Source organism: Diceros bicornis, chromosome 2 (assembly GCF_020826845.1).
Source record: "Diceros bicornis minor isolate mBicDic1 chromosome 2, mDicBic1.mat.cur, whole genome shotgun sequence".
Lineage (NCBI taxonomy): Eukaryota > Metazoa > Chordata > Mammalia > Perissodactyla > Rhinocerotidae > Diceros > Diceros bicornis.
The window spans coordinates 21,489,467-21,507,635 of record NC_080741.1 but is presented as its reverse complement, the minus strand read 5'-3'; the positions used below and the strand labels follow the sequence as shown (position 1 = coordinate 21,507,635).

The following is an 18,169-nucleotide window of genomic DNA, read 5'->3' as shown; positions in this document are numbered from 1 at the left end:
TTAGAGATGTGATTCAACCTTCTCCTGAGTGCTGGGACCCCCACTCTGATGTCTTGGGACCTCCATAGCCTAATCCTTCCTTCAATTTTCCCCTGTTAGTTTTGGACAAGTTGGCAATTTGGTACTGGCTGCTAGCTTCCTCTGTCAAATCCAAACTTCAAGATGCCACAGGAGAGATAGGGAAGTTGAGTCATCAAAGAACCAAGAGCCATATATAATTCGTAATTAATAAAGGATGGCTTCCCAGAATAACCACAGGGCCTGAGGTAGAAGTACTTGGATGAGAGGGAGGCTTGGGAGAGGGGATTGGAGTGATGGGCCTAGATTACAGCAGTGGAATTTTTCTGTTCTGGGAGTCTGCCCTCTTCTATCCCCATCTCATCTGGAGGAACACAAGCTTTCCTTCTATCCTCAGGAATAGGGTATGAAACAGCCAAGAGAATGAAAAATGAGTTACACATACGCAAAAATTAGATTTCTCTCAAGAGCACAAGCAATACGAAAGATAAACAAATCAGAACAGCTTATACTAAGAGAAGCAGAAGTAATGGAAATAGCAAATAAAAAGGTGAAGTGAGAGACTTCAGCAAGATAGCTGAATAAGACATCCCTCGCTTGTGTCCAGCCCCCCCAACCCTGCCACAACACTTTGGCATCCATCTCTGAACAAAAGTGTCTCTGTGGGAACTTCGGGACCAGGTAGGAGATTATGAAACCCTGGTGCAGTTCAAGACTTCAGAGAGCCATTTTGAGAAGGTGGGCTTGCACCCAGGTAGTTGGCTTACTGACTGTGGTCTCTGCCTCAGACCCCAAAACAGCTCTATATCCCTGAAGGTCAGCTACAGCCCCTTTTGGCTTTGGTTCTGTCACCAGCCCCATACACCAAGGGACCTGGGAGGAGTCACACCCACCTGTGGGTCTTGAAGTGGCTTGCGAACCAACTCCAGCCCCTCTTGGCCATGGTCCAGGAGCCCCTGGAGGTGATGTCATCAAGATGGTGACATAAGTTGTTCCCTCCTTCAGTCTCCCTCACAAGATGACCAACTAGCAACTATCCATAGGCAAGACACCATTGCAAAAATCCAGAACCCGAGGGTGAGGCTGACACAACCCCTAGACCACAGAGACTGAGAAGGACCACATTAGGTGGGTAAGAGGAGCAGTTTCACTTTGATCAGGTTGCCTGTCCCCCAGGTGGGCACAGAACCACCTGGGCCACTCCCCCAAGGGTGTAGTTTCTCTACTGGGAAAAGAGAACCCAAAGTGGATATCCAGCTCCCTCAGAGTTGCAGGACACTTCCCAGGAGGTCCATTTGGGACTTGCCTCACAGGGATCACCGGGGGGTTCTGCAGGGCTTGACCACTGGGGATAAGATAGAGATGGAGAAGGGGGGCAGGGCTTACATGAACCGGTGCTACGAGCTTGGTGGAACATATTCCTAGCTTCCAGCCAGTGGCTCTGCCCATCTTCAGGGCTGAGCCTGTGGCCCTGTCTGGCCAGGTAGCTCTAGTGGCAGTTCTGCGTGATTGGAGTCCCCAACCAATGGGCTGTATTGCTGTGGAGACCATTTTATGGCTCCGCCCAGTCAAGGAAGAAAAGTCACAGCCCCACCCAACTGCTGAGCATAGCCTTCAGCCCCACCTGACCAGAAGCCTCGCTGGAGAACCTGGGCAGCTGTGGAACACATCCTACAGCCCTGCTCAGGCAAGGAACCAAGCCAGCAGCCCTGCCCAATTGCTGAGCATAGCTTCTGGCCTCACATAACCAGGGAGCCTGAACAATGACCTTGGGCAGCCTCAGAGCCCAGCCTATGGTACTACCCAGCAGTGGAACCCAGCTTACAGCCCTGCCTGATTTCTGAACACTGCCTGTAGCATCGCCCGGGCAGGGAGCCCATCCAGTGACCCTGCCCAATTGTGGAGCATAGCCTGTGGCTCCAACCTACCAGGGAGCCTGGACAGTGACCTCATCCAGTCTCAGAGCAGTCTCTAGCCCCACTCAACTGCAGGATACAGTGGGAAGCTCTGCCCAACTAGAGAGCCCAGGCAGCAATGTTGCTCAACAAGAGAGCATAGCCAGTGGCCTACCTGACCACAAAGCCCAGTCTGCAGCTGCACGTAACTTTGAGGCACAGACTGTAGCCCTGCCTGATTACAGAGCACAGCCTGGACTGTGGCTCTGCCTGAACGTGGAGTCCAACCAGCAGCACCATCTAGTCGGGGAGCATAACCTGAGATTCCACCAGACCAAGAGCAATTACAGAGCCCAGTTCACAGCCCTGCCCAATCACAGAGTCCAACCATTGGCACCACCCTGCCGGGGAACACAGCTTGTGACTTTGCCGGACCAGAGGTGTTTGTGGAGCCCAGCTAGTGGCTCCACAAAAATGGAAACACAACATACCCAAACTTTTGGGATGTTGCAAAAGTAGTTCTAAACAGAAAGTTTAGTGCTATAAATGCATACATTAAGAAAAAAGAAAAGTGGCCAGCCCGGTGGCGTAGCGGTTAAGTGCACACACTCCGCTGCTGCGGCCCAGGGTTTGGATCCTGGGTGCGCACAGGTGCACCACTTGTCAAGCCATCCTGTGGTGGCATCCCATATCAAGTGGAGGAAGATGCGCATGGATGTTAGGCCAAGGCCAGTCTTCCTCAGCAAAAAAAAAGAGGAGGTTTGGCAGATGTTAACTCAGGGCTGATCTTTCTCACAAAAAAAGAAAAAAGGAAAAAAAACCCAAACAAATCTCAAATAGCCTAACTTTATACTTTGAGGAACTAGAGAAAGAAGAAAAAACTTAGCCCAAAGTTAGCAGAAGGAAGGAAATAATAAAGATTAGAGCAGAAATAAATGAAATAGAGAATAGGAAAACAATAGAAAAGATTAACAAAAATAAGAATTGGTTCTTTAAAAAGATAAGCAAAATTGACAAACCTTTAGCTAGATTCACCAAGAAAAAAAGAAGACTCAAATAAAATTATAAATGAAAGAGGAGACATTACAACTAATACACAGAAATACAAAGGATCATAAGAAATTGCTATGAATAATCATATGCCCAACAAATTGAATAACCTGAAAGAAATGGATAAATTTCTATAAACAAATATCCTACCAAGACTGAATCATGAAGAAAGAGAAAATCTGAACAGACCAATAATGAGTATGGAGATTCAATTAGTAATCAAAAACCTCCCAACACGGAAAAGCCCAGGACCAGATGACTTAATGGGTAAATTCTACCAAACATTTAAAGGAGAAGTAATGTCAATCCTTCTCAAACTCTTCTAAAAATTTGAAGGGGAGAGAACACTCCCAAACTTGTTTTATGAGGCTGGTATTACCCTGATACCAAAGGCAGATAAAGACACTACAAGAAAAGAATCTATAGGTCAATATTCCTGATGAATATATATGCAAAATTCTAAACAAAATAGTAGCAAATCAAATTCAGCAGCACATCAAAAGGATCATAAACCACGATTAAATGGGATTCATTTCTGGGACGCAAGGAAGATTCAACATATGCAAATCAATAAATGTAATACCTCACATTAATAGCATGAAAGATAAAAATCATCCTGTCTCAATAGATGCAGAAAAGGCATCTGACAAAATTCAACATCCTTTCATGATAAAAATTCTCAACAAATTGGGTATAGAAAGAATGAACCTCAACATAACAAAGGCCATATATGACAAGCCCACAGCTAACATCATACACAACAGTGAAAGGTTGAAAGCTTTCCCTCTAAGATCAGGAACAAGACAAAGGTGCCCACTATTACCATCATATTCCACATACTTCCAGAGCAATCAGGTAAGAAAAAGAAATATAGGTATCCAAATTGGAAAGAAAGAAGTAAAATTGTCTCCGTTTGCCGATAACATGATCTTATACATAAAAAATCCTAAAGACTCCACCAAAAAACTGTTAGAACTAATAAATTCAGTAAAGTTGCAGGATATAAAATCAAGATAGAAAAATCAGTGCATTTCTATACACCAACAACATACTATTGGGAAAAGAAATAAAGAAAACAATCCCATTTAAATAGCATTGAAGCAAATTATTTATTTATTTGAGGCCAAAAGTCTGTGTGTTTGTTTCTCTTTAGTATTCACAACATAAATAGAGCTGGCTGAATGACTTAATTTTCAAATATTGAATTTAATGTGATTAGTTAAAAAAAATAGCATCAAAAACAATAAAATACTTAGGAATAAATTTAATCAAGGAAGTGAAAGATCTATACACCAAAAACTATAGACATTGATGAAAGGAATTGTCGAAGACACAAATAAATGGAAAGATATCTTGTGTTCATAGATTGGAAGTGTTAATATTGCTAAAATGTTCGTACTACCCAAAGCCATCTATAAATTTAATGCAATCTCTATTAAGAGTTCAATGGCATTTTTCACAGAACTAGAAAAAACAATCCTAAAATTTGTATGGAAACACAAAAGACCCTGAAAAGGCCAAAGCAATCTTGAGAAAGAAGAACAAAGCTGGAGGCATCACACTTCCTGTTTCAAAGTATATTACAAAGCTATAATAATCAAAACAGTATGGTACTAGCATAAAAACAGATATATAGACCAATGGAACAGAATACAGAACCCAGAAATAAATCCATGCATTATATCATCAATTAATTTACGACACAGGAGCCAAGAATATACAATGGGGAAAGGACAGTCTCCTCAATAAATGGTGTTGGGAAAACTGGACAGCCACATGCAAAAGAGTGAAACTGGATGCCTATCACATGCCACTTATAAAAATTAACTCCAAATGGATTAAAGACTTAAAAATGTAAGACCTGAAACCGTAAAATGCCTGGAGAAGAACATAGGAAAAAAGCTCTTTGACATAGGTCTTAGCAATGATTTTTTTATGTGACACCAAAAGCTCAGGCAACAGGAGAAAAATAAACAAGTGGGACTATATCAAACTAAAAAGCTTCTGCAGAGCAAAAGAAATGATCAACAAAATGAAAAGGCAATCTATAGAATGGGAGAAAATATTTGCAAACCATATGTCTGATAAGAGGTAATATCCAAAATATAGAAGGTACTTATACAACCCAAAAGCAAAAAAAAGACAAAACCCCCCCCCAAATAATCCAGTTAAAAAATGGGCAAAGGATCTGAATAGACATTTTTCCAAAAAAAGATATGCAAATGGCCAGCAGGTACATGAATAGGTGCTTAACATCACTAATCATCAGGGAAATGCAAACCAAAACCACAATGAGATATCACCTCACACCTGTTAGAATGGCTATTATCAAAAAGACAAGAGATAACAAGTTTTGCCAAGGATGTAGAGAAAAGGGAACACTTGTATACTGTTGGTAGAAATGTAAATTGATACAGCCACTATGTAAAACAGTATGGAGGTTCCTCAAAAAGTTAAAAATAGAACTAGCATATGATCCAGAAATTCCACTTCTGGGGATATATCCAAAGGAAATGAAATCACTATCTCAAAGAGATATCTGCATCTCCATGTTCATTGCAGCCTTATTTACAATATCTAAGACATGCAAACAATCTAAGTGTCCATGGACAGATGAATGGATAAAGAAAATGTGACACACACACACACACACACACGCACACCCCACACTGGAATATTATTCAGCCATAAAAAGAAGGAAATCCTGCTATTTGCAACAACATGGATGAACCTCAAGGGCATTATGCTAAGTGAAATAACTCAGACAAAGAAAGTAAATACTGCATGATCTCACTCACATGAGGAACCTAAAATAACTGAACTCATAGAGACAGAGCGTAGATCGGTGGTTTCCAGAGGCAGGGGGTTGAGGGGAATGTGTGAAGGTGGTCAAAGGGTAGACAATTCCAGTTATAACTCTTACAAGGAAACATCAGAGTAAATCTTCATGACTGTGGAGTAGGTAATGGTGATTTAGCTATGACACCAAAAGCACTAGCAACAAAAGAAAAAAATAGATAAACTGGACTTAGTCAAACTTAAAATCACTTGTTCCTCAAAGACACCATTAAAAAAGTGAAAATATGAGCCAGCCCTGGTGGTCTAGTGGTTAAGATTCGGCGCTCTCACTGCCACAGCCCGGGTTCCTTTCTTGGAGGTGGAACCCACACCACCAGTCTGTCAGTTGTCATACTGTGGCGGCGGCTGACACAGAGAATCAAAACTAACAACTAGGATACACAACCATGCACTGAAGCTTTAAAAAAGAAAAAAAAAAGTGAAAATGTGACCCACTCATGAAAATATGACCCACAGACCGGGAGGAGTATATTTGCAAATCATATATTGATAAGTGTCTAGTGTCCAGAATGTGTAAAGAACTCTTAGAACACAACAATAAAAAGATAAATAACCCAGTTAAGAATGGGCCAAGTATTTGAATAGATATTTCTCCAAATAAGATATCCAAATGACCAATAAGTACATGAAAAAATGCTTAACATTATTCATCATTAGGGAAATGCAAATCAAAACCATGATAAGATACCATTTATACCCACTAGGATGGCTATCATAAAAAAAGACAGACAATAACAAGTATTGGTGAGAACATGGAGAAATGGGAACCTTTATATATTGCTGGTGGGAATCTAAAATGATGTAACCACTTTGGAAAACAATTTGGCAGTTTCTCAAACTGTTAAATATGAAGTTACCATAAGACCAAAAATTACCTCCTAGATATCTACCTAAGAGAAATGAAAACATATATCTACACAAAAACTTGTGAGTGCTCATAGCAGCATTGTTCATGACAGTCAAATAGCAGAAGCAACCCAAATGTCCATCAACTGATGAGTACATTTTTAAAATGTTGTATATCCATACAATAGAATATTACTCAGACATAAAAAGGAGTGAAATACTGATACATGTCACAACATGGATAAACCTTGAAAACATTATGTTAAATGAAAGAATCTGAACAAAAAAGGCCACATATTATATGATTCATTTATAGTAATGTCCAGAATAGGCACATCTATAGAGAAAAAAGTAGATCAGTGGTTGCCAGGACCTGTGGGAAGGGAAGAATGGGGAGTAACTGCTAATGGGTATGGAGTTTCTTTTTGGGGTCATAAAAATTTTCTGGAATTAGTGATAATGGATACAAATCCTGTGAATACACTAAAACACATTGAATTGTACACTTTAAAAGAGTAAATTTTGTAGTATGGGAATTATATCTCAATAGTAAAATTAATGAATAAGTAAAATGTATGGTTTATTATAAGTCATTGTTGACATGGTTCAGCCACTGACTACTGGGGAGCCTCAGTTTCCTCCTTAGCAAAATATGGGTTTAGTCTAAATGATCTATCAGGTTTCTTCCAAATCTAGCTTCCAATGATTCTCTCAATCTTCCTGCATGATCAGCAATTTCAAAAGAACTGCTGGAGAAGTCAATTCCAGAATAAAAATCAACCTTTACATCTGTGGTATCTCATTTAAGGCAGTTCTATTTTTGAGGATTGGCTATTTGATCTATTTCCCTTTTTATAAAGAGCAACTCTGATTTGGTGGAATTTCTGTAAGATTGTAATTTCCCATGAAGATTTCTGATTGATTTTGAGCTTTGTGGAGAGAAATGCTGAAGTTGTAATTTGTAAAACTGAATATAACCATAAATGAGAGAACAGTTTTCGTAAGGGTTGAATGAAGAAAGAAACATGGGTAGCTGTTGGCTTTTTGGAGCCAAGTTATGAACATATACAATAGTCATTGTCAGCATAACAATAGAGGGTAAAGAATAGTGACTGCATACATTTCATGAGGATGCAGATTTTATGCAAGGCTTATAGCACGGTGGTTAAGAGCTTGGGCTCTGCAGTCACCTTGTCTGGGTTAGGATCCTGGATCCACCACTTACCAAGCAACTCTCTGCCTGTTTCCTTATCTGTCACATAGCTATAGTAATCGCACCATCCTGTAAGACTGTGGTGGAGATTAAATTAGATGATACTTGTAAAGCACTGAGAAAAGTATCTGAGCCATGGAAAGGGCTCAGCAAACATTAGCATTATCTGTTTTCAACAAATACTCCAAATGCTTGAGGAATGTTTTAAACACACCTGGCATTGCTTGACAAATAAGTTGTTTACAGTGTATTGCACCCTAACCCATCTTTCCCAGTAGTTATTTCTTGTTATACAATGAGATTTTTCATATTGTAAATAACATTTTTTTTACAGGATAAAAGCAAGAAACCTTCACTAACAAGATGAAGATCCTGCTAATTATATCTGTCCTAATCCTTTGGACTGAAACATTGGCAGATCAAAGTCCAGGTACCAGCATGTTTTATGTTTATTGTTATTATTTAGGAAAATAAAAATTTTTATGTCTTAAGAAAACTTTATTTCAATAAATAGAAACAAAGACTTTATTTACTAAGAAATCAAAGTAGACAGCATTTAGTTGTAATTGGAGCTATACAATATCAAGCAAACTTCATCTATCAAAGATGACAGAAAGCCATGGGCAAAAGTCATGAATTATGCTGCACCTGGCTAGAAAAACTAATTATTCATTGATTTGCTTAAGTCCCAATGTTTCTTGTCTCTATGAATAGAGTCAACCCATTTGTTTTGTAGGTCATTTTGCATGTTGGCCTTAATAAATGGAAGAAAAGGAAAAAGAAGGAACTCCACATAGAAAATAAATTCTATGTGTTTTTGTGGCTAAACCATTGCCTTCCTTTTCTTTTACAAACATGAAATAGGGAAGGGATATATGAATATATATAAAAAGAGTATGAAAGCTAGGTTTTTCTACTCTCTTGTAATTACTCAAAACATAGTTCAAAGAAGCATTTTTAACTTTGCACTGTGTTACCCTAGAATTTCCTGACTCATTTCTGAGTTGCTTTGAAAGAAAGAGCCAGTTAAACATTTACTAGCACATCACTAATTTCGAGAGCGGAGGTGGCTGATCATGACTGGTGGTGCCTCTCCTGCCCAGACTCTCTTTATCAGGCTGGTGCACGCCCCCCGGCAGTTGCGAATATTGCCTGCAACAGCTCACAGCTGTACCCCTCTTTCTCAGGAGAATTGCTCTCAGCTTTCCCAGAGCCACTTTACCCAGGAGGTTATGCCTGTAACCCTCCTCTCCTTCCCTCCAATTCCTGGGGATGGTCTGCAGCCAATGATTGACTGATAGGGGATCACAATAACCTGGCCCTCTTGCCCCAAAGAGGGCCACTCTGGTGTAATTGATGCTCCAGAGTCCCCTCAGATCAGGCCAAGGTTAGACATCCTGCTTTGCCCCTCTCCTGCTTCCCTCCATCAAGCTCATTCACCAAAACCCTGTCTCAGATCTGCTTCTACGCTCTCCAACCCAAGACAGCTGCCTCCTCGATACTGTTTTAAAAGTTGCTGTTAGTCCACAGACCACTTTGGGATTTGCTGGTATCGTGTTATTTATTCTTTGGTACAATATCAGAGTTTGGGGTTCCACAACCAAAAAGGAAAACAATATTGATTGTCTCTGGTATAGAGTTGAGAAAGAAAAATCTGTTGTTAACTTTACAAAAGTGCTGTTGTTTGACATTTTAGCAAAAACATGTATGGTTTCTTCTGTTTGACCTCCAGGAGACACATTCCTTGGGATTCTGAGTTACCCTTAACACTAGGACATAGTCTCAAATGAGTGCTGTGGGCGAAAACGTAAAGGCTGAACAATCTCCTTGTTTTGGTTTGTTGTCGTTTTGTTTTGACAGAGCCAGGCCCTCAGTTCGCAGACGTGGTGTTTCTGGTGGACAGCTCTGATCACCTGGGAACCAAGTCCTTCCCTCTGGTGAAGACGTTCATCACCAAAGTAATCAGCAGTCTCCCCATAGAGGCCGACAAATACCGCGTGGCCCTGGCCCAGTACAGTGACAAGTTCCACAGTGAATTCCAGCTGAGCACCTTCCAGAGCAGGAACCCCATGCTGAACCACCTCAGGAAGAACTTCAGCTTCACTGGCGGCTCCCTGCGGATAGGAAATGCCCTCCAGGAGGCTCACAGAACCTATTTCTCTGGACCCCCAAACAGGAGAGACAAGAAAGAGTTTCCCCCAATTTTGGTGGTCCTGGCTTCAGCCGAGTCCGAGGATGACGTAGAAGAGGCTTCCAAGGCCCTAAGGAAAGACGGAGTGAGAATCATCTCCGTGGGGATGCAGAGAGCTTCTGAGGAGGACCTGAAGGCCATGGCCACAGCTCCGTTTCATTTCAACCTTCGGACGGTCAGAGACCTCAGCACGTTTTCCCAAAACATGACGCAGATCATCAAGGATGTGACTCAGTACAAGGAAGGAGCAGATGACACTGATATAAAAGGTAAGGAAGCCCTTGAAGAGGTGCCCAGTCCCCATGCCATCAGATCTGCATCTGTCCACCCTCATGTCTTGCAACTCCCCTTCTGGTTTTCCTGATTAGACATGCTGAAGTATTGGAAATTTGTACACATCATACTCTGCTCTTGCTCATTTCTGCATTTGCTTGGGCCGGTTTCTCTGACAGGAATCTTTTCACACTCCTTAGCCTTCTTACAGCTTGAATTACTCCTGTCATCATTTAAATTCCAACCCCGCAATCATATCCTCCTGGAAAGCTTTTCTTTCAAATTTCTTTTTGGGTCTCACAGTTCCTTGTGCACACTTGATGACAGCAGCACTTCCCATAACTGTATAATTACCCGTTTCTGTGTTGGTCTCCACCCCCAACCCCACCAGTGAACTGGTAGCACCACGAGGGCAGAATTGGCAACTTACATGTATCTCTGTGTTCTTTGACTCTACACAGTGCCTAACAAGGAACTGATATTATATTTCTTAATAAGTGAAAATGAAAGTCTTACAGATAAAGAAATAAGATCCTTGTCTGTTCTCTTTCCCTCACAGTCCTGGCACAGTGTGAGGACAGTAAATATTCAATAAATGCCTGTCAATTAAGGTGTGGTGACACTATATGGGAACATTAACCTTAGAATGAGACCAGGCAGAGAAAGCATACCCTCAGCTGTACGGTGGTGCAATGCAGGATTCTGTGGTCTTGAGCCCTTCATGTGCTGTGTTGGCTTCTCCTCTCCCACCCCATTTTTTTTCCCTTGGAGGTAAAATCTCTCTAACAAGTGTCAGGATCTGCTGAAGCCAGAAGTTTGACTCATTCCCCCTCCTAGCCATGCAGTCATTTTGTGCTTATATTTTTCACCTCCAAGACATACATTTTCTTCACATTTTCACATTTTTTATATAGGGATGTGTCTTTCAGTTGTACCTTTTTAAAAAAATTCCTGAAGAGTTGCCATTAAATCATAGTATATCTTACAGTAGACTGCATTTTTGAATCGAAGAAGTATTGGAAATACTTCTGATGAGGTCATGGGGGTGAATGAGATCAATTAAAAGCAGCTCAAATTGAACTGACTCAGTAGCCCCACTTGTATAATTTAAGACCTCGGCTATCACACCCCCTGATGTAAATTCTCCCCAGCTTATTTTCTGAGAAACACCCTCGTGACAGCACAGACCCATCCTCTAAGGCTCCATCATCCATGTTGATGTGTGCTGTGTGCAAAGCTGCTTGAGAGCAGTACCTTACCCCAGTCACTGCAGCTGGTTTCCTTTGGGAGAATGCTGATTCTCAGGCCAGAAAGCCATTCTCTACTATCACTAAGCTGCCACCCCCCAGAACTGCCAAGTGCCACAACAGCCTTCCCTTCAGCCCCTGGCAAATCCCTGTACTTCGTGCAGAACACCTCCTTCTCATCAACTTTCATTCCTGATCCCCTGGACCAAAAGGAAGACTACTTATGCCCCCACAACTCACAACTTCTCACTTTAAAAATGCTTTATTTGTGTCTTAGGAGAGTTCTCCATGAAGACCCCAAAACAGAAGACCCTTGAGTACAAATAGTTTGCTTGGGAGGTAAACCTACAAAGCATTGGTGAAGAATGGGTAAAATGAGGCAGGAAGCTATACCTGCAGTATTGATGAGCTGGCAAAAAGGCCAGCACACAGCTCAGGGGAGGTGCTCAGTAAGGGTGCTGTGCCGTTGAGAGGCTCCAGCCATTCTCTCCAGGGTGAGGTAGAAAGACTCCTGGCATAATGGATTTTCCCAGCCGCCTCTGTGTTCGGTTAGCGATGATGGGCCATTCTGAACAGGTGCTATCCAGCTTTAATGCTCAAGGAAGCCACTTGGTGTGGTACAAAGTTCCCTGAACACCAGGTTAAAAGATCCAGACAATGCCACTCGCTGACTCTGTGAACTTGGGGAAGTGATATCATCTCTCTGTGCCTTGCATCAGCATCCTCATTTGTAAGACGCGGAATGAACTTGAAACTTCCATCCTGCTCTGCCATTCATCAATTCAATGGCTATAGCTATGGGCTGATTTTTTTGTCAGACTAGACTAGGGTTTAATAACAAATAGACTTCCTGGATAAGAAGAAGTTTATTTATTTCTCTTATAACGTTGTGGGGCCAGTGCTCAGAGTGACCAGTTGTCTTTCCTCTGTTCAGGTACTTGGACTGGTGGTGGCTCTTCCATCATCAAATATGACTTCCAGGTGACCTGGGAACTGTTACACATTCGGTGGAAGGGAAACAAGATGGACGATCACTCATGGGAGGGCTTTATGGGCTAAACTTGGAGGAGACACACACAATCTCTGCTCACATTTCATCGGCCAGATCTTAGTCTCATGGCCACTTTTCATAATGGAAAGTGAGACTGGGAAATCAGGTATAGCTCTATACCCAAGAAGAGGAAATGGGTTTTGGTGAGTATCTAGAAGGCTCTGCCACAGTTAGTGTTGCCCCTGAGGCACCAGGGAGTCCCTTTCCCTTCCCCTCCCCATCCGACACTCCTCCTGCCTTAGGGAAAATAGCAGGTTCTTATGGCGTATGTGCTTCGTCTCCCACAGCAGAAACCCTCCTGTGGCCCTCCACCTTGGGGACCTTGGAGATCCTCCACCCCTGTAGGTAGCTGCTTTGCCTGAGCTGTCCAGGACAGTGGGGCTCTCCCACCTTCTTAGAGGGCTCTGTGTGCTGATGCTGCTTCTCTCACTCCTTCTATTTACTTCACAGTGGTACAGTACAACAAGGATTTGCTTGACAGGACCCCTTCCTTGCCTTTAGAGGATAAGAGTAAGGGCTTTGGAGTCAGGAAGGTCTGGTTCAAACCCTGGCTTGGCTGCTTAGGGCCTTGAGTAAGTTGTTTAATCTCTGAGCTTCATTTTCCTTAGGAAAAGTGGCCATGAGACTAAGATCTGGCCGATGAAATGTGAGCAGAGATTGTCTCTTCCAAGTTTAGCCCACCAACGTCCACTTAGTTGTTGAGGCAAAAACCTAGGAGTTTTCACCACTTGCTCTTTGCCTGTCCACACTTACATCCAATTTATTATCAAGTCCTCTCTGTTCCACCTCTGATCATGTATCAAAGCTACCCTGTTGTTCCACCTTATCTGCTGTTATCCTTGTCCAAGAACCATTATCTCTTTCTGGCACTAGAGCATTTGTTTCTTAATTGATATCTGTGAATTCACTGTTTCCCCTCAGCAACTGGGGTGATTTTATGACTTAAATAAGATCATATGACTCCTATATGATTTGGGCCCCACCTCCCTCTGACCTCATCCATCGCTGTTTTCCTCACTCACTGGCTCTAGCCACTCTGAGCTTCTTGCTTGTTCCTACCTCCTGCTGTTCTTTCTGACAGAATTCCTCTTCCTTCAGAACAACATGTGGCTGAATCCTTCTCTTCATTCATATCTCAACCCAAATATGATCCTCTCAGACAGGCCTTCCCTGACTTCTTTATGTCTCAGATAAGTTATTACCCACCCCATATCCCCAGCATAGTAACTCAATTGAGTCACCTGTTTGATTTCCTTGCTAGCATTTATTACTGTCTGAAATAACATGATCTAGTTATCTATCCTCCCCATAGAATGTGAGCTCCCTGAGGTCAAAAATATTTCTGCTAACTCATCCCTGCATCCCTGCACTTGAGAGTGGTAGTGGTGGTGGACCTGGAGGTAGTGGAGGTGGTGGTGGTTGTTGTTGGTAGTTGTTGGTGGTGGTTGGTGGTTTTGTTGGTGGTGGTGGTGAAGGTGGTGGTAGAGGTGGTGATGGTTGGTGGTTTTTGTTGGTGGTGGTAGTGGAGGTGGCAGTGGTGGTGGTGGTGGTTGTTGCTGGTGGTAGTGGAGGTGGAGGTGGTGGTGGTGGTTGGTGGTTTTTGTTGTTGTTGGTGGTGAAGGTGGTGGTAGAGGTGGTGGTGGTTGGTGGTTGTTGTTGGTGGTGGTAGTGGAGGTGGCAGTGGTGGTGGTGGTGGTTGTTGGTGGTGGTAGTGGAGGTGGAGGTGGCGGTGGTGGTGGTGGTTGTTGGTGGTGGTAGTGGAGGTGGAAGTGGCGGTGGTGGTGGTGGTTGTTGGTGGTGGTAGTGGAGGTGGAGGTGGCGGTGGTGGTGGTGGTTGTTGGTGGTGGTAGTGGAGGTGGCAGTGGTGGTGGTGGTGGTTGTTGGTGGTGGTAGTGGAGGTGGAGGTGGCGGTGGTGGTGGTGGTTGTTGTTGGTGGTAGTGGAGGTGGCAGTGGTGGTGGTGGTGGTGGTTGTTGGTGGTGGTAGTGGAGGTGGAGGTGGTGGTGGTGGTGGTGGTGGTTGTTGGTGGTAGTGGAGGTGGCAGTGGTGGTGGTGGTGGTGGTTGTTGGTGGTGGTAGTGGAGGTGGAGGTGGTGGTGGTGGTGGTGGTTGTTGGTGGTGGTAGTGGAGGTGGAGGTGGTGGTGGTGGTGGTGGTTGGTGGTGGTGGTAGTGGAGGTGGCAGTGGTGGTGGTGGTGGTGGTGAAGGTGGTGGTAGAGGTGGTGGTGGTTGGTGGTGGTGGTAGTGGAGGTGGAGGTAGTGGTGGTGGTGGTGGTGGTATTCATAGTGGTGGTGATGGTGGTCATGAAGATCCTGGTGGTGAGCCGTGGGGAAAATTGGTAAGACTTGTTCTTCAGATAGCAAGAACAGTATTGCAAAGCCTTTGAAGTCAATGACCCTTGTAAGTCGTGTTTAGAATTTTTATCTTTTGTTCACAAAAAGAAAACCATGCTAACTACATCTGTCATGACTACCTCAATTGTCACTAATGCTTCCTGACAATCTGAAAAGTGCCTTTCTCACTCTGGGCCAGTGGTTTGTAATAATCCTTTTTCTTTCTCCACAGTTCCCTTCCCCATGGCCTGTCAGAAAGATTCCCTTGCCGACCTCGTGTTCCTGGTGGATGAGTCAGTCGGAACCACACAAAATTTAAGGAACCTGCAGAGCTTCCTGAAGAACATTACCGCCTCCATGGATGTGAAGGACAATTGCCTGCGTCTTGGACTTATGAGTTACAGCAACGCAGCCAATACTATTTCTTCTCTGAATTCAAGTACAACCCAATCTGAATTTCAGGAACAAATCCAGAAGCTTTCTCTCCAGGCTGGGAAATCCAATGTTGGAGCTGCTATTGAGACGATGAGGAGAGAAGGCTTCTCAGAGTCAAATGGCAGCAGAAGGGCACAGGGAGTGCCTCAGATCGCAGTTCTGATCACTAACAGACCATCAGATGACGAGGTGCGTGAGGCTGCGCTGCAACTTCGGCTGGAGGACGTAACTGTGTTTGCCATGAGCATCCAAGGGGCTAACGATACCCAGATAGAAGAAATAGCATCTTACCCTCCGAGACAGACAGTTTCCGTGCTGAAGTCCTATGCAGACTTGGAAACTTATAGTAAGAACTTCCTAAAAAAGCTCCAGAATGAAATATGGTCCCAAATTTCTACTCGTGCTGAACAAATAGATCTTGACAAAACTGGTATGTTTAAAAAAAATACTTTTCTTATTATAAAATATGAATAGTTGCCTAGGGCTGGGGCAGGAGCAAGGACTGACTATACTTGGATAAGGGAACTTCAGGAATTATGGAAATGTTCTAAAACTAGATTTTGGTGATGGTTGCAAAACTTTATAAATTTACTAAAAATCATTGAATAATTACAGTGAGTGAAGTATTTAGTATGTAAATCATACCTCAATAAAACGTAAAAAAATCATGTGTTAATTATAAAATAGTTTAATAGTCTTGATGAACATAAAGAAGAAAAGAAAATCATCTGTAATCCTATCTTTCAGATAAAACCATTCTTAACATTTATTTTGCTTGCATTTTTGTCTCTTCTCTCTCTCTACATTCATGTACACACAAATACACACGTTTTAAAAAAATGGTATAACATTGTGCATTTCAGTGCTGTCCAGAAGAACTTTCTGTGATGATGGAAATGTTCTCTATCTGTGCTGTCCAGTAAGGCAGCCGCTAGCCAGATGTAGCTATTGAGCACTTGAAATGTGGCTAGTGTATGTGAGGAACTGAATTTTAAATTTAATTTGATTTGAATTTTAGTAGCCACATGTAGCTGATGGCTGTTGTGTTGGACACCGCAGGAATATACAGTTGGGTAACCTGTTGTATTGGTTACAGTTACATTTGGGTGTGACTAACAGAAATAAAAATAGCAGTGATTTAAACAGGATGAAACTATTTGTTCTGTTTCACCGTTAAGTCCTAAGGTAGGCAGACAGAGCCCGTGTGGTACACCACGGTTCAGGGACCCTGTCTCTTTCTGTGTTACTGTTTTTGCTATTCGTGGCCTTTTCTCCCATGATCTTAGTCCAAGACAACTGCTCCAGGCATCACATTCACATCCAGCAAGCAAGAAAGATGAAAGAGAAGGAAAAGGGCAGGCTTCTACCTCCTTTTTTCCAAGGATATTCTCAGACATTACACACACCATTTCTTCTTACATCTCGTTGGCCAGAACTGAGTCACATGTCACACCTAGTTGTAAAAATGGAAACTGGAAAACGTTAGTCTTTATTTGGGGCAGCAAGTACCTAGGTTAAAATTGGGAGTTCCATTAGTGTAGAAGGAGAGAATGGATCTTGGGGATAACTGGTATTATCTGCCTCACCCACTTTTTTATCAACCTTGTATCATGAACTTTTGTCAATTTCCTTAAATATTCTTTTGCAGCATTCTTTAGGTTGGGAATAATATTCCATTGTATGGATATAAAATAATTTGTTTAACATATCCTAAACTGCTGGATATACAGGTCATTGCCAATGTTTTGCTCTTATAAAAGTCTTGCAGGGATCATCCTTATTCCTATATCTTTATGCACAACCGTGATTATTTTCTCACTTTTTGTTCTTTTTTCTTATGTTTTTCTTCCATCATTCTAGTGAAGGATATCCTAGATAAGATGCTTTGTGAATCTGCTAGTTTTCCTGAGCTCTTTTCAAAGGTACATGCCAAGAGATACTTGATGTCACTTTGAGATTATCTAATTCTGAGATAGCTGCTATTTTCACACATTTCCTCTGCAGATAAAATGCTTCCAAACAATTGAAACTGGAATTTGGCAGCACTCATGTAGAAAAGAAGTGTAATCTTCCAGTGATATTAAAGGCTAGTTTTAAACTCAGACCAGTCAATTGAAGGTTTAAGGATGCATCCTGGGCCAGCCCTGGATTTCCTCTGGCACATGTACATCACAAGCAGCAGCAAGAAACAAGTCCCCTATTACCTCCTGAGTGATACATAGGGGAGTCCCTCAGAGTGGCAGCCACCTTGGTCTAGTATCAACTGTCCGGGCATAGGAGGGATGTGTAATGTGGTCTCTCTCGGGGAGTTTGCAACGATGTGACAAAAACTATTATTGTCACTATAGAAATTCTAAATGGAAAAGTATGGGACCAAGGCTAGGGCAAGGGCCGTCCAAGGGGATGGCTATCTTCCATAAGGCCACAGTGGGTAGCTTCTTATTAATTCAGTGGCTCTCAAATATTGGTACCTGACTTAGGTTGGGTTCCTGAGAAGTAGAGGCCAGACAAGGATTCATGTGAAATTGATGTATTAGGAAATATACCCAAGAAAAACTGGAGATTGGTAGGGAAGTGAGGAAATAGAAGCAGGAAGGGAAGGATGATAGGCAAAGTCTCAGGGAGGGTCAATTCCGTGGGGCCATTTCTAGAAACAGCGTGGGTTCAACTTTAGAATTGTCCTAGTCAGGGGGCAATATAGCTAGAGAATTTATATTCCAGCACACGTGGGAATGTAAATTTCCACACACTTCTCGCTCA

At 42.6% G+C, this 18,169-nt stretch overlaps 1 protein-coding gene across 1 annotated transcript in view; it reads left to right on the top strand.

The window, feature by feature from the left end:
• The first annotated feature begins 8,227 nt into the window (after positions 1 to 8,227).
• The window catches only part of COL6A5 (collagen type VI alpha 5 chain), a 90,937-nt gene continuing 80,995 nt past the window's right edge, over positions 8,228 to 18,169 (top strand). Inside the window, exons 1-3 of the mRNA XM_058553328.1 lie at positions 8,228 to 8,311; positions 9,742 to 10,341; positions 15,207 to 15,839. Of these exons, the coding sequence (XP_058409311.1) occupies positions 8,245 to 8,311; positions 9,742 to 10,341; positions 15,207 to 15,839 (1,300 nt within the window). The 5' untranslated portion in view covers positions 8,228 to 8,244. The remainder of the gene's footprint in view (positions 8,312 to 9,741; positions 10,342 to 15,206; positions 15,840 to 18,169) is intronic.